This window comes from Meles meles, chromosome 11, assembly GCF_922984935.1.
Source record: "Meles meles chromosome 11, mMelMel3.1 paternal haplotype, whole genome shotgun sequence".
NCBI classification, from domain to species: domain Eukaryota; kingdom Metazoa; phylum Chordata; class Mammalia; order Carnivora; family Mustelidae; genus Meles; species Meles meles.
Window position 1 is genome coordinate 85692818 of NC_060076.1, and position 23300 is coordinate 85716117.

The 23300-nt window shown below is 41.1% G+C and overlaps 2 protein-coding genes across 4 annotated transcripts in view; one reads left to right on the top strand and one right to left on the bottom strand.

Annotated features, from left to right (window-relative positions):
- C11H9orf85 (chromosome 11 C9orf85 homolog) overlaps positions 1-7213 on the bottom strand; it is an 81101-nt gene extending 73888 nt beyond the window's left edge. For both annotated transcript variants that reach the window (XM_046023740.1, XM_046023739.1), the window contains exon 1: positions 7029-7213. In XM_046023740.1, the coding sequence (XP_045879696.1) occupies positions 7029-7130 (102 nt within the window). In that variant the 5' untranslated portion in view covers positions 7131-7213. The remainder of the gene's footprint in view (positions 1-7028) is intronic.
- An 879-nt stretch (positions 7214-8092) lies between these two features.
- ABHD17B (abhydrolase domain containing 17B, depalmitoylase) overlaps positions 8093-23300 on the top strand; it is a 56974-nt gene continuing 41766 nt past the window's right edge. The window contains exon 1 of one of the 2 annotated variants that reach the window (XM_046022603.1): positions 8093-8212. The gene's annotated coding sequence lies outside the window, so the exon portion shown is untranslated. Of the gene's footprint in view, positions 8213-8302; positions 8446-23300 lie in introns of those variants that run through there. The other variant, XM_046022602.1, reaches the window with a different exon arrangement.

Genomic DNA, 23300 nt, shown 5'->3' on the forward strand with positions numbered 1-23300 from the left:
CCCACCTCTGCCACAGAGCCCTGGCTGAACAGATGGGACCCACTCCAAGGAGCCCACATCTGTGATATGTGACACCACAGGCAATCACACCCTGTGAGGAGAGACACTTTCTCTGGAACATTTCAAACAGGAAGTGTTTAGGGGCAGTGGCAATAAAGTACATCTCTGTTCTGACCCTAATGTGGTGTCACACTGCTTCTAGTACCCATAAAAATGCACGATTAAAAAACAACATTGAAAAAAATAAATAAATAAAACAAAGCAAAAAAAACCCCCCCCCCCACACACGGGAACAACATTGGGGGACCTGGCTGGCTCAGTCAATGGAGCATTCAACTCTTGATCTCAGAGTAGTGAGTTAGAGCCCCACACTGGGAGTAGAGATTACTTAAGGACAACAACTGCCATTGCAACACACATATATAGAAAGGGGTTTTGAATTATTTGTCCTTGGAGATCTCTGAGCATAGACATCACCTAATCAATGGCTAGCCATATGTTAGTTATGTAACTTGGGTAGGTGTATCATTTACCACTAAGTCCTCGCTTTCCAATATGCAGAATAAGATAATTATAGCATCTATCTTGGAGTCGTTTCTTAAAGATTTTATTTATTTATTTGAGAGAGAGTGAGTATGCATGCATGAGCTGGGGCAAGGTGCAGAGGGAGAGAGAATCCCAGCAGTACCACGTGTAGGCCCGATGTGGGGCTCAATCCCAAGACCCTAAGACCATGACTTGAACTGAAATCACGAGTTAGATGCTCAGGGGCGCCTGGGTGATTCAGTTGGTTAAGCATCTGCCTTCAGATCAAGTCATGATCTTGGGGTCCTGGAATGGAGCCTCACAATGAGCTCCGTGTGCAGCAGGGACTCTGATTCTCCCTTTGCCCTTCCTTGTGTGCTCTCTCTCTCTCTGTCCCAAATAAGTAACTAAAATCTTAAAGAAAAAAAAGAGTTAGATACTCAACTGACTGCATCACCCAGGCATCCCTTACGGTCATTTTAAAGTTCAAAATTAGATGATGTACATAAAGTATGCATAGTGGCTAACATACTTAAGAATATAAATACTAGCTATTGATAATAAAACTTTTTTCTCGTTATTTTTTAAATTTTCTTTTTAAATTAACATATAATGTATTATTAGCCCCAGGGGTACAGTTCTGTGAATCGTCAGGCTTACACACTTCCCAGCACTCACCATAGCACATAACACCCTCCTCAATGTCCATAACCCCACCACCCTCTCCCTACCCACCTCCCCCCAGCAACCTTCCATTTGTTTTATGAGATTAAGGATCTCTTACAGTTTGTCTCCCTCCCGACCCCATCTTGTTTCATTTTTTTTCCCTTCCCTACTCTCCAAACCCCCCACTTTGCCTCTCAGATTCCTCATATCAGGGAGATGGTATGATAATTTTCTTTCTCCGATTGACTTATTTCACTCAGCATAATATCCTCTAGTTCCATCCATGTTGTTGCAAATGGCAAGATTTCATTTCTCTTGGGCGCCTGGGTAGCTCAGTGGGTTAAGCTGCTGCCTTCAGCTCAGGTCATGATCTCAGGGTCCTGGGATCGAGTCCCACATCGGGCTCTCTGCTCAGTGGAGAGCCTGCTTCCCTTTCTCTCTCTCTGCCTGCCTCTCTTGTGATTTCTCTCTGTCAAAAAAACAAATAAAATCTTTAAAAAAAAAAAAAGATTTCTCTTGATGGCTGTATAGTATTCCATTGTGTGTGTGTGTGTGTGTGTGTGTGTGTGTGTGTGTGTGTGTGTACACACCACATCTTCTTTATCCATTCATCTGTTGATGGACATCTAGGTTCTTTACATAGTTTGGCTATTGTGGACATTGCTGCTATAAACATTTGGGTTCACGTGCCCCTTCAGATCACTACATTTGTATCTTTAGGGTAAATACCCAGTAGTGTGATTGCTGGGTCATAGGGTAGCTCTATTTTCAACTTTTTGAGGAACCTCCATGCTGTTTTCCAGAGTGGTTGCACCAGCTTGCATTGCCACCAACGGTGTAGGAGGTTTCCCCTTTCTCCGCATCCTCACCAGCATCTGTTGTTTCCTGACTTGTTAATTTTAGCCATTCTGACTGGGGTAAGGTGGTATCTCATTGTGGTTTTGATTTTTATTTTCCTGATGCTAAGTGACGTGGAGCACTTTTTCATGTGTCTGTTGGCCATCTGGAGGTCTTCTTTGCAGAAATGTCTGTTCATGTCTTCTGCCCGTTTCTTGATTGTATAATTTGTTCTTTGGGTGTTGAGTTTGATAAGTTCTTTATGGATTTTGGATACTAGCTATTTATCTGATATGTCATTTGCAAATATCTTCTCCCATTCTGTCAGTTGTCTTTTGGTTTTGTTGTTTCCTTTGCTGTGCAAAAACTTTTGATCTTGATGAAGTCCCAATTGTTCATTTTTGCCCTTGCTTCCCTTGCCTTTGGCGATGTTTCTAGGAAGAAGTTGCTGTGACTGAGGTCGAAGAGGTTGCTGCCTGTGTTCTGCTCAAGGATTTTTGATGGATTCCTTTCTCACATTGAGGTCTTTCATCCATTTGGAGTCTATATTTGTGTGTGGTGCAAGGAAATGGTCCAATTTCATTCTTCTGCATGTGGCTGTCCAATTTTCCCAACACCATTTGTTGAAGAGACTTTTTTTCCATTGGACATTCTTTCCTGCTTTATCAAAGATTACGTGACCATAGAGTTGAGGGTCTATTTCTGGGCACTCTATTATGTTCCACTGATCCATATGTCTGTTTTTGATAACAAAACTTTATTTCCAAAACAATTTTTTGTAAAGATTTTATTTATTTGACGGACAGAGATCACAAGTAGGCAGAGAGGCATGCAGAGAGAGTGAGGGGGAAGCGGGCTCCCCGCTGAGCAGAGCCCAATGCGGGGCTCAATCCCAGGACCCTGGGATCATGACCTGAGCCGAAGGCAGAGGCTTTAACCCACTGAGCCATCCAGGTGCCCCTCCAAAACAATTTAGAGAGTATAGCCTCAGATTTTCGTTTTCTTTTTCCATTTGAAGGTAAAGACTAGAGTTTCCCCAAATGAGTGCGTTCCTCCAAAAATTAGTTCGAATTCAGTAGGCATTATATAAACCAAAGGGTTCCATAATCAAGCAAATTTTGGTTAAATAACTTTTTTTAAACTGTGAAACTGCTCAGTGTTGTATGCCACTAAGCCAAAGCACACTATGAACCCTACAGCAAGACCCAGAATGTACTATTTCCAAAGTAACTGAACCATGAAACTGACTCCTGCTTTATCGAGAAGATGTGATCCTGGGGTACTTTGGGAAATGCTAATAAAAACAACACTAACTACATATATAAAACAAATAGTATTCTTTTTTTTTTTATCTTTTTTTTTTTTAAGATTTTATTTATTTGACAGACAGAGATCACAATTAGGCAGAGAGAGAGGAGGAAGCAGGCTCCCTGCTGAGCAGAGAGTCCCATGCGGGGCTTGATCCCAGGATCCTGGGATCATGATCTGAGCCGAAAGCAGAGGTTTTAACCCACTGAGCCACTCAGGCGCCCCAAACAAATAGTATTCTTCTTAAGAATACTATTTTTCCCATTTCATTTAGTTAAATGCTCTCTATTCCTTAGAGAAGGGAAGCCTTCTTTAAGCCTCTAAACTCAATCAAGACTTTCTGCTAGGGGCACCTGGGTAGCTCAGCTGGTTGAACCTCTGCCTTCAGCTCTGTTCCTGATCTCAGGGTCCTGAGATTGAGCCCCACATCACATCAGGCTCCCTGCTCAGCAGCAAGTCTGCTTCTCCCTCTCTCTCTGCCTGCTGCTCCCTCTGCTTGTGCTTTCTCTCTCTCTCTCTCTCCATGAAAGAAAATTTAAAATCTTAAAAAAAAAAAAAAAAACAACTTCTTGCTTGATACCCTCAGCTTTCCTTAGACTCTTCCTTCATCACCCTTACTGTGATTCCTATTAACATGCCTGAAAAATTATTTGATTACTACTTTCATCTCACACACCAAATTATATTATGCTCAACTCTATACCTCTAGCATCTAGCACAATGTTTGGTGCCAGGTAATAGATGAGGAACAAACATGTGAATCCACGAATTTTACTGCAGCTTTGCTATAGTGGAAAACTGAAAACAATGAGAAAGAAAAAAATGTACTTTATTACATATATACTATATTGTGCAAAGACACCTAAAAACATACACAAATTGTTAATGAAAAAAATTGTTCCAATTTTAGTATATGTGCTGCGGAAGCGAGCATGTTAACAAAACAAAAAAAAAATTAATAGTGACTACATTTGAAAAGGAATAGGACTGGGAAAAGGTACTTTGAATTTTGGACTTTATACATTTCTCTCTTTTCAATATTCTCCAAGAAGTATACATTTCTTTTTAATTAACTGCTTTAAGCAACTGCAAGTCTACATAAATTACCATATGCTTTAGGGTCAGTTCATATTTGTATCACTATTTGTCAAAGATATTTTTGTAATGATCCCTATAGCAATCTTGAGAGGTAAATAAGACAACAGATAGTAACAACCCCATATTGTAAATTAAAAGCTAGAGGTAAACTGCCTAACACCACAGAGCAAAAGAAACAACACAACTGATGCTAAAATTAGTTGATCTTTTTCTTAGTCCAATGTTCTTTTCATTACGCATCACTGCCTTTCCAGAAAGGGAAATAAGGCAGTCTTGATACAATTAACATTTTAGTACTAAACGACTAGAAGAGATTAAACCTATTCCCATCTCAACAAGTCATGAGAGGACACTGCAGGCCAAAGGCCATGGAGGCCTCTTCTAAGTAACCCGAGTGAAAGGGAATTTACAAAATCCTCGTGCATGCTTCTATTGGACAACTCTCTTATATTCAGCTGAAATCTCTCTGTAACTTTAACCTTTTGGTTCAAATTTGGCCATCTGGAAGGCTACAGAATAAGCTTCTCTCTTCTTCTGGAATATATTCAACATATGAAGACAGCTATCAGCCGCCTCCTTTTGAGAATGGGTGCTTTACTTAGACAAACTTCCCAATAAAACATCCATCATTATCCAACTCGTTAGGAAAAAAGGGAAAATATCATGCAGGACTCCTACAAACTCATGAGATATAAATAGGCAATTGTCATCACTACAGTCCTTTAAGGAGAGCTAGAGAACCATGCACTCTCAGATGGCACTGAATCAAACAGCTTTCTGGTATAACACACAGGAATGAAGACAGGTTAGATGTTTCTGACAAAATCTTGGCACACAGCTGGTTCAAGAATTTGCTATAACAGCCAATTATTACTTCTTTATTAGAAAGATGAACAATCAACATAATCTTTCCTCAGTAAAACATTTCTTAAAGTTTTGGTCAAATTCTCCAATAACAAAATACCTGCTTATTCTACCAATGGACAAATGAGGCTTCCCCACAATTTAAAAGAGGCAAAGAGGGGCACCTGGGTGGCTCAGTGGGTTAAATAAAGCCTCTGCCTTCGGCTCAGGTCATGATTCCAGGGTCCTAGGGATCAAGCCACGCATTGGGCTCTCTGCTCAGCAGGGAGCCTGCTTCCTCCTCTCTCTCTCTGCCTACTTGAGATCTCTCTCTGTCAAATAAATAAATAAAATCTTAAAAAAAAAAAAAAAGAGGCAAAGAAATTGATGGTAAAAGTTATAAAATGAAACTTAGTAACTGAATTTGGGATTCATAAGAAGATTTAAGAGGGTAATGGCAGGGTTGTTAAGGAACCAAGAAAATGAACAATGAAAAATACAAGAAGTACAAGGTCAAGAAGTCTAATACTTAAAACTGTAAGAGGCAGAGGAAGCTACATTATAGCTAAATATTTATTAAAACTGCTTTTTATGATCTGATGAAAACCAATCAGAATTAAATGCTTGGGCAAAAGCCCAGAGCAAATGGATAGGACAAGGAAAACATCTATTTGGAATAGCACAGCTTTTTATACTGGTTTACCAATTAATGAGCACAAGCTTGGGAAAGTCTTTCCAAATGCTTCCCCAGGTTTTGCATCTGAATGTGAACCTAAATAAGGAAAAGGAGAGGTCCTCTGAGCACCCAACTGAAGATATCCCTCCTTACTCTTCCTTACTGAGCTATCTTGCACTTCATTAGAGTTTATCATAATCTGTAATTATATATCTCTGCGCTTGCTTGTTGTCCAATGACCCAGAAGATCATAAGCTCCTTGAAGGCAGAGTCAACTCTTTTTAACACTGCAAACACAGGAACATGGGGTTTTGTACATGGAGGGTGCTCATCAAATATTTGGAAGGTAAATAAGTGAAGAGAGAGAAAAAGAAAAGGAGATCGCAGATTACCATAAACAGTTTACTTTGCTTTCTTACCCAATGTTGATAAATTAATCACCTAATGGACATTTATTACGACCCAGAACAATGCATACGTCATTTAGTTTAGCCTCCCAACAGAACTCTGAATTTTCTTCCAGGTCACAGAAACCCTCCTAAAATAAATTACTTTATAACCAACAAAACAAGCATCTTTACGTTAGCCAAATAACTTGATCCTCAAAACAAACAAAAGAGACCAACTATGTGGCTAAGAGTTCTTAATCCTTCACATTCTCCCTACAAACCTCTGGGCTTGTAGTTTCTACAAAGAAATAGTGGCTGCACAAACATGGTGCAAACTTTGACACTCATGCTGTAATTCTCGTTTCTTACTGCTAAGACGTGCTCTAGACGGGAACCGTTCAACGACTCAATTCTCCATTCGCATTTTAGGTTTGATGAGGGTCCTGTTCACTCTGTGTAATTAATTGGTTAAATGTTGACCGCCAAATATACTTATGAGGAGATAACACATCCAGGTCAAAGAAAGGGCGTGGGAATACCATTTTAGAAAAGGTTGCACTGCAGCCAAAACTAACTCTGGGCTGCGGTCCACAATCGCTCCCTCCCAACTCCTCTCACTTCCTCTCTCCGCTTCACCGAACCATTCCTTCCTAGAGTCAGATTTGGTGCAACAGGCAGGTTCCTACCTTGGTCTGAACACTCTTATCAAACTTGTCATTTTTGAAGCTAAACGTATTCTGGTGCCTCTGAGGCCTGGAACGAGCCACGTTCCCTTTCTGGGAGCTCATCGTGGAACCCACAATCACCTCGCGCCGGTACAGGGAGGACGCGGGGAAGGCGAAGACGCCAGGAACTGCCCCACGGAGTCCACGCTTCTGTCACTGACCCGGAAGGAACTTATCCGGCCTTTCCGACCCGCCCCCTTCAGCCCACGTGACTCATCGCGGAGGTCAAAAGACTCCCTCTCATCTGTCAAAACCCTCAAGGTTCTTCCACGCGGCCCAGTCTCGACCCATCCCCCTCCGCGCAACCTCTCTCAAACTCGGCATCTAAATCCCGCTTCCTGCGAAGCGAGAATTCCCCCATTGGTCCGAACGTGGCAGTCTATCAAGGCGGAGAGGCAAGGAACCTTTGCCTTTATTGGCTCTCCTTTTCCGCAATCCCCGCCTCCTGCCGACCCAGCTCAGCCTCTCCCGGCGCCCGACTCCGCTAGGCGGCTTGTGATTGGCTGATGTCCGGCTAAGCTGCGCTGCGTCCCTCCCCCGGCCCGCTCGCAGGCTGGAACCCGGGTCAGCTTGGCATCTTCCTCCAGTCAGTGACCAACTCCTGCTTCAGCGAGCCTTTTGCTTGCCCTCTCGGTTCCCTTCAGCCTTCCTCCCGCCACCAAAGCTAGCCTCACGGTGGCAGGCTGAGGAGGAGCAAAGAAAGGAGGATTAAAGAGAAGAAAGACCTGGCTGGGTTCGGCTGGTGTCTGCAGTGCCAGAAAGGGAGGTGGCGGCGGCGGCGGCTGCGACCACGGCCGCGCGGGACGTGAGGCCCGAGAGCCGCCGACGGCGACGGCCGCTCCAGAGCCTCGCGCCGGGGCCGTTAGTCAGCAGAACGCGAGCCCGTGTGGAGGAGCAGGGCCGGCGCGAGGCGAGACTCCAGAGCGCGAGCCGGCCCCCTCGAGCGCCGCCGTCCTTTCTCGTCCCGGCGCCGGGGGCTACAGCCCTCGTCCTCCCTCCTCGGCCGCGCCCGCCCGCAGGCCGGGAGAGTCCGGCGGCGGCGGCGGCAGCAACGTGGGTCGCACCTTGTGGAGGACAACGCGTCGGCAGAGGCTCTCTCCCGGCCCTTTCTTCCCGACACCTTGGCCGCGGCCCCTCAGGTGCAGGTGCGTGGGGCCGCGTCGGCCCGGGCACTGCGGCCGGGCTCGGGGAGGGGGCGCTAGGCCGGGAGCCGCAGCGCGGGAGGCACGAACCCGGGCCGGACGGGGGGAGGGGAACGGGAGGCGTCTTTGTTGTTGGCGACCGGGATCCCTTCTCGGCGGCGGCGAAAGGCGGGGAAGCCGCTTCGGATCGGGTCAGGTTTTGAGAGGCTTCACTGGTGGTTCCGTGGAGGGGAGAGGTAGGAGAGTCCCTGCGAGCCGGGAGGCTGCGGGAGTCTGGGGGCGGGAGAGAGACGGAAAGCCGGACTGGGAATAAGGTCTTGGGTCCTCCTTGAGGAGAAGCCTCTCGGTTCACTTGTTTTGCTTTGCTCCCCGCGGACAGAAAGATGGGGTCAGCTTCACATTCTGCTCCCTGGCTCCCCGTGAGGCTGGCGATGCCCGAAAGCCTTCTCCTGAATGTCCTCGTGTGTGCCAGCCTCGATCTGAGATCGAATCGGCCCCGTTCTCGGTGATTTGTGTTCCCGGCGGGCCGTCTTCGGGTTCTTTTTCTCTGGGCGGCTCAGCTTGAATCTTAACCAGTTTCGAACTCTGTTTTCGAACCCTAGATTGGGCTCCTCCGTAACTGCTTTTGAGCTGGAAAAGGAGAGGTTTTGTTTGGAAAATGTTTTTTTTTTTTTTTTTTTTAAGTCTGAAACGAAAGTTCTGTCGAGTTTAAGTTAAGTGTAGGTTGTGGAGGGCTCCCCCCCCCCCCCGCCACCACCACCCCGCCGCCGCAAAGAAAAGTGAGTTTAACCCCGGCTTTTTGTTTAAAAAAAGAAAAGAAAGTTCAGAGCTTTGATCCTTGGGGAGGTTCTGCCAATGCCAGAATACAGGTTTTGGGGGGTTTGGGGCGATGTTTTGACACAAGTCTACGTGAGGTGGGCTTGATAAGCAAAAAGATAAATAACGGAGTAACAGGGTGACCTTTAAATTTTGGCTCTTTATAGAAAGGTGTTTTCTGTTTAAGATATTTCGTAATATGTATGCATATAATACTTCATCCGCAAGATGATTCATTGTTTTTTTTTTTTAAGACTCCAATAAATGAAAAGAATTTTGGAGATACTGTGTCAGCATTTGGAGCTGCCTAATGAGTCTGTATCTGTTTACATTAACAGGAAAACTTAAAATAAAATGAACTTTTCTCCATAGTTTGTCTCTTCATATGTTGATGGCATAAGCTCATTTGTGTAACATACCTAGCATCTAATCATAACCAATATTTTAATAATCGTAATTACCAGTGTTCTTACTTGGGACTGCCCAACTCTTTGGTTAATTTTTATTGTGAGAGTAAAGGTGGTGGCTTAAGGAACAGGGGAGATAGCCATGATTCAATTTACAAAAGAAATAAAATCCCTGTTGTGCAGTAATTGCTTTATTATTTGAGGTCTGTGAGGAAATAAATAGCACCCTCACCCATATTTTGACCTCTCTTTTCTCCTACCCTAGTAGTAATAAGGTTAATTGGGAAGGATACGATTAGATTTTTAGCAGGCTAGGCAGTTTTAATTTTGTCCCTTGCTGTGCAGGACTGTAGTTAGTAAGTGGCTTGTTTCTTTGAGTATCTTTGCCCATTTTGAAATATGTATGAAATGATATCTGACAAAGAATTTCTGTTTCCTGTGACCAGATTATCATAAAACATCATGGCAGAATAATGTTTTTGATAGAGAGTGCTTTTCAGTGCAGTTCTCTTATTTTGGTATTATGAATTTCAATTCCTTGATGAAGAATTAGCCTAAAGAAATACAGTTACAGTAGGGAGAATGCCTATCCTATGTTCCATCCTCTAAGAATTGATAACTCAGAATTTCTTTCATGTTAAGATTCATATTAATATTCTTAGAATCAGTGATGATGAGAAAATAGAGTGGCGAATTGGCTTGTTTGGTTTACTTGTAGATATTATTTCTAGTATATCCAATGTTTTTTTAATTCTCAATTCTTCCTTTGCTACCTGTTAAAAGATTCATATATATCTCTCTATATATCCCTATATGTCTCTCATACCTATCTTTGTGAGTCGGGGAGGAAAAATGATGTTATTTGTGACATTTTTACAGATAAAATAAAGCCCACAGCAGTTGGTTCTTTGAATTGCCCAAAGCTACATAATTTGTAAGAAGCAGAACCTGGGTTTTCTGACTTAGATTGCTTTGGAGCAGTGTTTTCCAACCAGCTGTTCTGACCCAACAGTTTTTGCCAATTCAAATGAAATGAAAATACAGCAATATGAGTACTGGCAACATACAATATAATGAATATTCATGCACCCATTACTCTGTTGGAGAGATAAAAAGATAAAACAAAATGAAGCTTCCTTTGTACTTCAAAAACCCTTCTTAAATCTTACTTCTTCTTCCCCCACCCTCCAGCCACTGACTGGAAATAGGATGCATCCTTCCTATCCATGTGTTTATACTTAACTACATGCCTTTATGTCCTTGATCATTACATAGTTTTTCTTTGATTATTTTAAGACTATTTAAATACCTATTTGTAGCCTGCTTTCTAGATTTATCTATGTTTATTCGGGTAATTCTAGTTTATTTTGACTGCGATAATGGTATGTGTTCCATTATGTGACTATCAGATTTCTCTTATCATTTTAGTTTTTTCCAATTGCTTATTAAACACCGTGGGGAATATTCTTGTATGTGTTTATTTAGGTACATGTGCAAGACTTCCTCTAGGGCAGTGGTTCTTGAGACTATATCCCATTTTTATAGAAATATTTTATAACTTCTCCAATTCTGCCCTAAAATGAAATTCAAAATAATCAGCTTACATTCATTTGAAACTTAATGAACTTACAAATTTATAATACAATTAAAACTTAAATAAATTTACATTGTATTTTAAAGTAATGCTCTTACTAAAATGTAAGAATTTATAACAGAGTAATGTATTTCACTGTGTAGATGCTCATACCAAACCACACTCTAATCTTGCTACGAAGTGTGATAGTAGACTAGTAAACGCAGAATTCTGGGAGCTTGTTAGAAATCAGAACCTCAGGACCTACCCCTACTGACTCATGCTGAATTTTAACAAGACTCCCAGGTGATGTGTGCGCACATAAAAATCCAGGAAGCACTGCTGGAAGAAACAGTAGTCAGATACTTTTGTACCAATGTTTAGTATCACCATGAATAGGGTAAACTACTGATGCACATTATTACTACTGTTTTTTTAGATTTTATTTATTCATTCGAGACTGCGTGCACAGGAGTTGGGGGGTGTGCAGGAGTGGGAGAAGCAGACTTCTTCTGAGCAGTGAACCTGACTTGGGGCTCTGTCCCAGTACCATGAGATCATGGCCTAAGCCAAAGGCAGACGCTTAAAAATTGATGGAGCTACCCAGGCACCCCTACTGATGCAAATTAAAACAGGTGTGTTGAATTGGCTGTTCAAATACTGATGGTGGCACTGTTGTTGATAAATGAATTTCTGAAATAACAAACTACTTTCAAGTAAAGTTTGGACCAAAAAAATACAGTCTTCTTTCTTTACACAGTGGTTGCATTTTTTAAAATCATCTATATTAAAGCAATATAAATATACTCTGTGTTAAGTCCTGTTTTTAAATATCAGACTTTATTTCCCCCACCTCCTCCTCATTCCCTTAAATGAGCAATCAGAATATTCAAAAGTCATGAGAGGAGACATGGGGCAGCATTATTGTTTGTATGCACCAAGAGTGCCTGGCATCCCTGGAAGCTGTTCAGTAGTGCCCCCACTTGTTAAACAACTAAAAACCCATCATTGAGATTTCCCTGGGAAATCTAAAGAGTGCTAGAACAAAGGGTATGTAAGAGCAGCTTCTTTAACTTTATTGGATAACCACCAGTTTTCTCTCAAGTGTTTCTATCGGTAATGGATGAGGGGATCTATTTTCCCACCTTCAGATACTTTATTAGACTTCTCATGGTTTGCCATGTTGAGGAGTATGTGAAGGATGGTACCTCATTGGAATTTTCATTTGCATGGCCCCAGTTAGTCCTGTAGTTGAGAACACTTTTATTTTGGGGGCATTCATGTTCCTTTTCTGTGAATTGCTTATTTGTTGTTTTTCCTTTAGTGGGATTGTTTATCTTACTGATTTGTAAATGCTTTTTATGTATTCTGGATAACAGTGCTTGGTAGCCTTTACAAATATCTCCTAGTCTGTAACTGTCTTTCCAGTTTACATATGGTGTGTTTGGGCTCCAGGGTGGCATCTGCCTTCAGCTCAGGTCATGATCCCAGGATCCTGGGATTGAGTCCCCTATTGGACTCCCAGCTCAGTGTGAATCCTGCTTCTCCCTCTGCCTCTCTCTCTCCCTCTTTCTCTCCCTCTCTCTCTCTCATGAGTAAATAAAGTCTTAAAAAATAAATAAATATAGTGTCTTTAGGACTTAACGTTCTTATTTTAAAGTCAAATATATTTAATGATTTAAGTAGTCTCTTACAGCCGGGGGGACTTGAACTCATGACCAACTCAATCAATTTTCAAGATTAAGAGTTGCATGCTCTACTGACTGAGCTAGCCAAGTGCTCCTAGTCAAATGTATTTTATGATTGTGCTTTTTCTCCTTAAAGGAAGTCTTTTCTATCCTGAGGTTGTAGAGATTCTGATACAGCTTTTTAAAATATTTTTTATATTTAGATCTTTAATTCACACGGGACTATTTTTATATAACGAGGTGTATGTGAATCTAAATTTAGTCAATAAATTCATTAGCCTCCATAGTGATACTGTTTTTATGTGATGTGTTCTGGAATTAGTGATAGTAGATTGTATTTAATTTTTAATATTCCTTTGCGACTAAATTAAAATTTGACAACTCTGTCATTCCGTCTTAAAATTTAACTGCTTTTTGAAATTCCTTAGTTCTGGGAACCACTGCTTTAGGGTACTTGACTTCCCATGCTGCTCCTGTGCCATAAATTCAATCTCTAAAGCATCAAAGGAAGTGAGTAGACACTCTTTAAGTACTGATCTTTGTCATTTGCATCGGTCACATTTAAGTTTGTTTTACTTGTGTCTTCATCACTTTTTACTAGAATTTTTAAAAAGATTTTTATTCTTTTATTTATTTGACATAGAGAGTACAAGCAGGGGGAGCAGCAGGCAGAGGGAGAAGCAGGCTTTCCCCTGAGCAGGGAGCCCCATGCCTAAGGCAGATGCTTAACGAATTGAGCTGCCCAGGCCCCTGACAGTATAGTCTTTAAGTTAAATGTGTATATACTTAATAAGTTGTGTGAACGTGGACAAATTAAACTGAGTTAAACCTGAAGCCTTGATTTCTTCAAGTATTAAGGATGATAACCTGAGAAAAGTATTATTAAGATTAAAGGAGATAACAAGTGAAAACACCTACCTCTTACCCCCATCTAGTTCTCATGTGGCACTCTGTATTTTCATAGCATTTACCACAGTGTAATTACCTGTGTCACCAGTTGATAAATTTTATCCCACCTCTTCTGAAATACTAATGAAAAGAACCAGTGTTATATTTTATTAACATATATTTGTTTGTAAACTGTCTTTAACCCTTTTTTTATGTGAAAATCCTCAGATTTGTTGAGAAAGTGTTTTGTATTTAAAACGTCTTCGTGCTGGAGCTTCAAAATGCGTTACAGGCATTACCTCATTGATCACACACACCGTCTTTGTAATGGAGGCAGTGCGTATGTATCATCTTGCACTTGGTATATGTGCTGCCGAAGCGAGCACTCATCTTGCACTTGGAATGAATTGAAGCTGCTAAATGGTATAAAGTGACACACAAAGTCAAGGAGAATTTGGATGAAATTTGATTACATTTGGTTATATTTTTCCCTGTGCTCCTTTTTTCCCTTTCTGCAATACTGCTAAAATTGACTCTGTAAAAGCTTGAAAAAAAAAAAACAAAAAACCCTGTAACTTATGTTACATTGTTAGATTGTGTGGCCTTTGGAAAATCATTATGACACAAACAATATTTTAGTTACGACTTTATTTTCCATTTTCCCACATGAAGCTTTGCTTAGTATCTAAGGAGGTAGTATTAGAATTGGCAATAGAGGGGCACCTGGGTGACTTAGTCATTAACCTTCTGCCTTTAAGGTCATGATCCTGGGGTCCTGGGATTGAGCCCCACATCGCCCCACATCGGGCTCGGGCTCCCTGCTCAGCGACAGGATGCCTGCTTCTTCCTCTCCCTCTGCTTGTGTTCCCCCTTTCTCTGTGTCTCTGTCAAATAAATAAATACAATCTTAAAAAAAAAAAAAAAGAATTGACAGTAAGGTTGGAGGTCTTCACTTTTATAAATACTGCTTAAGAAATTCAAACATGGTTGTCTTGGACTTTTAAGATGTGTAAAAGAATTGGATTAAGAAAATAAGTATATGCTTAGTGTAGGTCAGGGTAAAGAAGAAAGGGTTGAAATAACCTCATTAACTTGGTGTAAACAGATCTGCATTATAACCTCAACAAACCCAAACCCAAAGTAGAGCAAGACTGCCACCAGGAACAAAAGTAGAAGACATTATTTTATCAGTTGCAGAAAAATTGTTTGGCTTCTGAATTTAGATTGTTCTTAAATGTGTTTCTAAAATTAAAATCGGGGCGCCTAGGTATTTCAGTGGATTAAAGCCTCTGCCTTCGGCTCAGGTCATGTTCCCAGGGTCCTGGGATCAAGCCCCACATCGGTCTCTCTGCTTCACAGGGAGCCTGCTTCCTCCTCTCTTTCTACTTGTGATCTCTGTCAAATAAAATATTTTTAAAAAATTAAAATCAATTGAAATAATCCTTCTAATAAACTTTTCCCAAACATGCCACCCACCAACTGTGACCTAGGTATTTTTTACTTTCTGGCTTAACCATCCCCAACCCCCAGAGTAAAAATTATTCTTTGCACATCAGTTATTAAGAAAATAATGCCATTCAGTAACTGGTTTTGGCAAGCTTATAACTGAAACACTGTGGGTTACATTTTGTTCAGAGCTTTTTAAAAGACCTTAACAACACTTGTATTAATAAAGATTTAGGGCAGTAAAGTTTAATAAGAGTAAGGGGAACTTTAAAAATTATGCATTAAGGACATTCAGATAAAATCCTCTAGGGTAATTGTTCTCAATTCTTTTGTTAGAATTCATAAGAAAGACATTTTGCTTCATGATTTGATACAGAAAAAGGAGTTTCATTGAAAAGATTAAATCCATCAGCATGAGCATTCTTCAGGGGAGATTTTTTCCCCCTAGAGAAAGAAGTAAAACTTAAATAGAGGGCTTAAAAAAAACAGTACAAGTTGTTTCATTTATATGTAGAGGAAGTGATTGAGTTGGGGGAGATTTAAGCAACAGTGAAGGAACAGTATGCACAAAGCCATAGAGGGAAGAAAGAATAGGTCTCTCATGGAAGAATAGTATGTTCAGTAGAATGAATGAATAGGGAAGTGCTCAGAAATAAGGCTAGAGACTGGGATGCAGAGAGGGTGAGGGGATCATATATGACATACTAAAGTATTTAATTTATTCAAGAGGACTGTAAGGCCCATTGAAAGATTTAAACAGGAAAGTGACATCACCTGGCCGCAGTGTGGAGTGTGGATTAGAAGAGTGAGATAGATGTTAGAGGTTTTATAATGTTAAATGCAAAGCAGTTGAGCAAAGATGTAGCCTAGGGAATGGAGAGAGATACATAGGATACAGGCCCTGATTGAATGGGGGGAATGAAGAGAGGAAAAGGGAGGAGAGGGAAAACAGAGATAGTCAGGGTCTATAGCTTAGGGGAGAAGTCTGTGCTAGAGATTTTCAGTTTTTAGATTTAGGCCTCATTAGTGTGTAAGAGGTAGTTAAAGCCATGGGTACAGTTGAGATAAAAAGACTAAAAACAAAAGACAGAAGTAGTAGTTAAACCCATGGGTTTGGGTGAGAAACAAAAGAAGACAAAAGGCCAATCTGCAAAAGTAATAATAAGACCTTTGAATAGGTCACCAGAAAAACCAAGATTGGAAGTTATTTTCAAGAAGGAATGAAGGGACAGTGGTGTTTAATGCCACAAAGTGTGTAGATTGAAGACTAAGAAGTACCAATGCACTTTGGGGGAAAAAAAATTTTTTTTTAAGATTTTGTTTATCTATTTGAGAGAGTGCTCTAGAGCGCATGCATGAATGGGATTGAGGGGCAAAGAGAACGGGAGAAGCAGAATCCCAGCTGAGTTGGGAGCCCGACCAGGGCTTGATCACCCGGGATCATGACCTGAGTTGAAAGCAGATGTTCAACTGACTGAATGAACCACCCAGGTGTCCCTGCACTTTGAAATTTTAAGAAGTTACTGGTAATCTTAAATGGGTCAACAGTTTTATGATAGATGTTAGATCACAGTTCATTTGGGACCTATTGTAGAAGAGAGGAAAGTGAGAATTTAGAAGTTTGATTCAGGGTAATTAGAATCTAGATATACCCACCTTTTTTTTTTTTTTTTTTTTTTTAAAGAGGAGAGTCTTAAATATGTTTTTAAACAGACGATATGGGCCAGTAAAGCAGGAGAGGCTGTGAGGATATGAGAAACAGGATAATTGATTATACAGGGTCTCTGAAGATGCCAGAAGCATTGGAACAATCTGTTGTTGGAACACACTGGAACAGTGTGTTGGAGGGATTGGTCATGAGGAAGTGAGACTTTAAAGGAGGGAAAAGGCAATCAGGATTCAGTGAATTGATTTCTAGGGTTCATCAAGAGATTATCAAATATGTGCCTGTCTGTTCCAAGTAAAAAGATTTTTCTGAATCTAGTATGCTGGGAATTTAGATGTTCCTCATTTAATGTTCTTAGCAACTCTGCCAAGTTTACAGATACGAAAAATTGAGGCTCAGAGAAGTTGTCTAAAGCTATGCAACTAGAAGGTAACTCAGCTCTGATTTGATTGCATTTATGCCTAATTCCAGAGCTTAGTACTAAAACTTTTTTTAGGGGCCAAATTCCCCAAAAAAGGAAAAACATTAAGAGGCTTCTAATTTTAAGTTTTGCCCAGTGAAATCACTTCAGAAAGAATTTTTAAACTTAGTGCCTTCTACAATTTTAAAAATTTTTTACATGTTTTCTTTTTCACAAAAAGGTACATTTTAACAAAAACAGAAAGGACATAATGTCCAAATAAATAGAAGGAAAACCTTTGAAATCATTAAGCCCACTACTCTTGCCCACAGCTTTTCTCATTTTTCCAAAGAATAACTTTATCAACAACCAGTACCAGTCCTCAAACCACTGTTTCCAAAAGACTCTTGAAAGTTTTATACTTAAAAATATATAGTACATTGTTACTTCAGTTGTTAGAGTTAAACATTTATATTTAAAAAAACCTCAATATTGTATTTTCCCCCCTTGCTAGGAACTTTCATATTTTGTTTTGCTGCAAGTTGATTTCTAAGGGTTCTCATTACCAAACTTCTTTATTTTATTTTATTTTATTTATTTCTTTGACAGAGATCAGAAATAGGCAGAGAGGCAGGTGGAGGGAGTGTGGGAAGCAGGCTCCCCGCTGAGCAGAGAGCCAGATGCTGGGCTCCCCCAAACCCCCCATTTCAGGACCCTGGGATCATGACCTGAGCTGCCAAAGGCAGAGACTTAACCTACTGAGCCACCCAGGTGCCCCTACTGAACTTCTGAGAAATAAATAAAATGACTAATAAACTGAAGCAACTCTAAGAAAATATATAGCATTAATTCCTGAACAGTTTACTTTTATAAACTTTTTAGATACTTTTGGGTTTATTGTTTATTTTTTCAATTGTTGAAAGCCATTGTAAATCCAAATTTTTTATTATTTTTGTTTAATTTTTAAGTAATCTCTATACCCAGTGTGGGGCTTGAATTATGATCCTGAAATAAAGAGTTTCATGCTATACTGATCTAGCCAGCCAGATGCCCCAAAGTGTTTTCAGAAACAGGAAATCAAATTGTTCTAACGTACCATTGCTTACTACCTTACCTTGTCTCTGGGAATGTTTTCCTGTGTGCATAAACTTACTTGCATATAGAAATTTAAGTATTGCCTAATCAACTATAACAGCACATATATATATATTTTTTTTTAGATTTTTATTTATTTATTTGACAGAGATCACAAGTAGGCAGAGAGGCAGGCAGAGAGAGAGGGGGAAGCAGGCTCCCCAACGAGCAGAGAGCCTAAGCAGGGGCCCGATCCCAGGATGGTGAGATCATGACCTGAGCCGACGAAGGCTGAGGCCCAACCCACTGAGCCACCCAGGCGCCCCTAACAGCACATCTTTTTTTTTTTTTTAAGATTTTAAATCACAAGAGAGGCAGGCAGAGAGGGAGGAAGGGACGCAGTCTCTCCTCTAAACAGAGAGCCTGATGCGGGACTCCATCCCAGGACCCTGAGATCATGACCTGAGCTGAAGGCAGCGGCTTAACCCACTGAGCCACCCAGGCACCCACCTAACAGCACATCTTTAATCAACACATGTGTTATTCTTTTTTTTTTTTTTTTTTAAGTTCTTATTTAGGGGTTCCTGTGTAGCTCAGTCAGTTAAGCATCTGCCTTTAGCTCGTGTCATGATCCCAGGGTTCTGGGATGGAGCCCCACATTGGGCTTCCTGCTTAGCAGAGAGCCTGCTTCTCCCTCTTCCTCTAACTGTCCGTTTGCCTACTTGTGCTCTCTCTCTCTCTCTCTGTCAAAGAAGTAAATAAAATCTTTTTAAAAAAAATAAAAGATTTTATTTATTTGCTAGAAAGAGAGAGAACAAGCAGGGGAAGGGACAGGCAGAGGGAGAGGGCTAAGCAGGCTCCCCACTGAGCAAGGAACCCAGTGCCATGTGACTCCATCCCAGGACCCTGGGAACCTTACCTGAGCCAAAGGCAGACACTTAACCTACTGTCCCACCCCATGAACCACTGTGTAACTCATTTTTTTTTTTTTAAGATTTTATTTATCTATTTGACAGAGATCACAAGTAGGCAGAGAAGCAGGCAGAGAGAGGGGGGCAAGTAGGCTCCCTGCTGAGCAGAGGGCCCAGACAGAGATCACAAGCAGGCAGAGAGGGAGGCACAGAGAGGAGAAAGCAGGCTCCCTGCTGAGCAGAGCACTTAATGCAGGGCTCCATCCTAGGACCCTGGGATCATGACCTGAGCCAAAGGTGGAGGCTTTAACCCACTGAGCCACCCAGGCACCCCGGTTCCATGTTCTTTAAGTCTGAAGTTCTGCTTCTTATTTTGATGGTACTGGAAAGCAATGAGAGTAGTACAGACAAAAATCAAAGTTCAGAGGCTTATAGCCGCCATTATTGCTAACATTCTCCTCTCCTAAGTCCTGAAGGTATAGAGATGGTTAGTTAGCAAGACATTTGCTGATACTCCCTGATGTTGATGCCAAAGAACTTCTTAGCATCTGAGTATCCCAATCACTGGGTATCTACTTTTGAGTGAGGGTAGGCTCCACCACCTGAGGTCTTCGCAGCTGTAGTTGACTGCCCTAACTAGATGGATAAGTCATCTTCAAAGACATCCTCAAAGACAAATTTGCTTCTTTTTAAGGTGGTGTCAGGGCTTTTGATTGCTATGTTATTGCTATGCTGTACTTGGGGACTACGGGAGCAAATCACTTATTTTATTTTATTTTTTAAAAGATTTTATTTAGTTATTTGACAGAGAGAGATCACAAGTAGACAGAAGCAGGCAGAGAGAGAGAGGGAAGCAGGCTCCCTGCTGAGCAGAGAGCCCAATGCAGGACTTGACCCTGAGATCATGACCTGAGCCGAAGGCAGTGGCTCAACCCACTGAGCCACCCAGGCGCCCAGTCACTTATTTTAAATGCCCGAACCAACCATTTCGCAGGGTTCTGGGCTGTACTCAGCCAGGAGTCTGAGTTTCTCTCCCTCTGCCCTTTCCTCCCTCCTTTCTTTCCCTCTTAATAAACAAATCATTTAAAGTTTAAATGCCTCAACCACTTAAAAATGAATGCTTCAAGGTTTAAATCCTTCTCATTAGCACACATCTTATCCCAAAAAGAAGCCCTCAGTCAAACACAAGAAAATGTTCAAATTCTGCCAGTAGGAAAAATTACCTCTCCAAAATAATGCATGAGTACCAAGTTCTTTAAAATGGCCTCCCAAAGTAATCAGTTGGGAAACATTTCAACTTTTTTTTCTTTTTGGCCAACCATCAAATAACCCTTTAAATAAAGGATTTTTCGGCTCAGTGGGTTAAAGTCTCTGCCTTCAGCTCAGGTCATGATCCCAGGATCCTAGGATGGAGCCCTGCATTAAGTGCTCTGCTCAGCAGGGAGCCTGCTTCCTCCTCTCTGCCCTGCCTCTCTGCCTACTTGTGATCTCTGTCTGTCAAATAAATAAATAAAATCTTAATAAGTACATAAATAAAGGATTTTCCAACCTCCATGAGTTGTCAAAGGACACTCGTGATATAACTTGACAAATAAAAATACAGTATTACCACTTTATAATCAGGAAATTGATTTGCTATTTTGCAGTTAATGGGCATTAACCAGATAAAACATCTTTAAGTAGTAATTTGTACATGTGGTAATTCTACCCATATTAATGGTCTGTTTATTTAACTACACTTCTTAAGGATTTCATATCTTTCAGAAGGTGTTTTTTTTAAATGCATAGAATGCAGTGTAAATAGAAATATAATTTGTGATTACGATTTCCAAAAAGATTCAAGTGTGAATACTGGTTCAAAACAATAAAACAGAATCTATTTTGATTATATTTAAGATTTTATTTATTTGATATATAGAGAGAGATCACAAGTAGATAGAGAGGCAAGTAGAGAGAGAGGAGGAAGCAGACTCCCTGCTGAGCAGAGAGCCCGATGTGGGGCTCGATCCCAGGACCCTGAGATCGTGACCTGAGCCGAAGGCAGAGGCTTTAACCCACTGAGCCACCAGGCGCCCCTATTTTGATTATATTAAGCATTATCTAGGGTTTTTGTTGTTTTTTTTTTTAAGATTTTATTTATTTGACAGAGAGAGTGAGAGAAAGAATATAAGCAGAAGGAGTAGGAGAGGGAGAACCAGGCTTCCCACGGAGCAGGGAGCCCAATGCAGCGCTTGATCCCAGAACCTTGGGATCATAATCTGAGCCAAACACAGCTGCTTAACACTGAGCCCCCCAGGTACCCCATTATCTCGGTCTGTATTCTGTCAGTTCTTTAGGTATAACTGCAAGTTCTTATTTTCTTGACTCTCTTTCATTTAGATTGTTATTAACCAGGTACTTTGTATGTAGTGCTAAAGAAAACGCATGGTCAGTGACTGCATAGTAAAGACAATAGGTATTTATCAAATAAGTTCACAGGTGAGTATGTGGCAAGGATCACTATTTTCTTTCCTTTTTTTTCTTTAAAGATTTTATCACAAGTAGGCAGAGAGGCAGGCAGGGGTGGAGGAAGCAGACTGCCTGCTGAGCAGAGAGCCCGATCCCAGGACCCTGAGATCATGACCTGAGCTGAAGGCAGAGGCTTAACGTACTGAGCTACCCAGGCACTCCAAGGATGCAATTTTCAACCGTAAAGGAAGAGAACTGGGAGCTGCAAAAAAGAATAACCTTAGGTGTGCCTGAGTGGCTCACTCAGTTAAGCGTCTACCTTTGGCTCAGGTGATTATCCTGGGGTTCCCTGCTCCGTGGGGAGTCTGCTTCGCCTCCTCCTTCTCCTTCACTCTCTGCCACTCTCCCTGCTTGTGCTCTCTTGCTCTCTCTCAAATAAATAAAATCCTTTAAAAAAAAAAAAGAATTTAGATTTGAGGTTCACAAGATCTCTCGAAAAGGGACATTTGAGATTGGAATAATGAGAAGTCAGGTAGAGAGTGCAAACCCTGAAGTGGAAAACGCTTTCATGAAAATGGAAGTTGGGGAGGGAGACAGCAACTCTATGTGATGAAAGGAGACTATATCAAGATAAATTTGGAAAGATAAGCAAAGGCCGGATCCTGCAAGGCCTTTAAGGACTTCTAGAGAAGTTAAATTATTACAAGTACATAGCAAGGCCATAGAGGAGTTCTTAAGTTATCACCTGGTAGGCTGGGTGGAGCATATGAATAGGAGAAATTCATACTTAATCTCTGCTATTTTCCATTTGTTTGTTTATTAACACATTTTGAGTTCTTCTGTTTTCTTACTCTGCCTAACCCTGGTCAGTCCTTTTCATTTGTAAAAGCTGGGACCTACAATAAAAGCATAGAAAAGTAACTTAAGTAAATCAAGAGATTTATATGTGTTTTCATCTATAATTAAAGATGATAGAAATTAAGTGACTTCTCAATTGAACGCTTGCATTTATACTTTAATATACTGAGGCCAATGTTAACTCCTCCTGTTTGATATTGTTTTGGTTTATATGTAGTAATGCTCCCGTAGGTTTCCTTTTTTTCTTTAGAAATGTCATATTTAGAAACTTTTTATATTCCTAGTATTTTTTTAAGATTTTATTTATTTATTTAACAGAGAGAGAGAGAAGCGAGAGAGGGAACACGAGCACAGGGAGTGGGAGAGGGAGAAGCAGGCTGAGGCACCCAGATGCCTCTATTCTTGGTATTCTTTTTTTAATTTTTTATTTTTTTTTTAAGATTTTATTTATTTATTTGACAGAGATCACAAGTAGGCAGAGAGGCAGGCAGAGAGAGAGGGGCAAGCAGGCTCCCTGCCGAGCAGAAGGCCCAGTGCGAGCAGAAGGCCCAGTGCGGGGCTTGACCTCAGGACCCTGGGATCATGACCTGAGCCAAAGGCTTTAACCCTCTGAGCCACCCAGGTGCCCCTGTTCTTGGTATTCTTAATAAATTTCTCTCTTGGGGACCTGGGTGGCTCAGTGGGTCAGTCATGATCTCAGGGTCCTGGGATTGAGCCCTCATCGGGCTCTCTGCTCAGCAGGGAACTTACTTCCCTTCCTCTCTCTCTCATTGCCTGCCTCTCTCTGCCTACTTGTGATCTCTGTCAAATAAGTAAAATCTTAAAAAAAGAATATTCACTTGTTTATTTGCTACTTGCCTCTTCAAAAGGAAAATATAAGGCAAAATTTTTATTACTGAAACATCCAATAAATCAA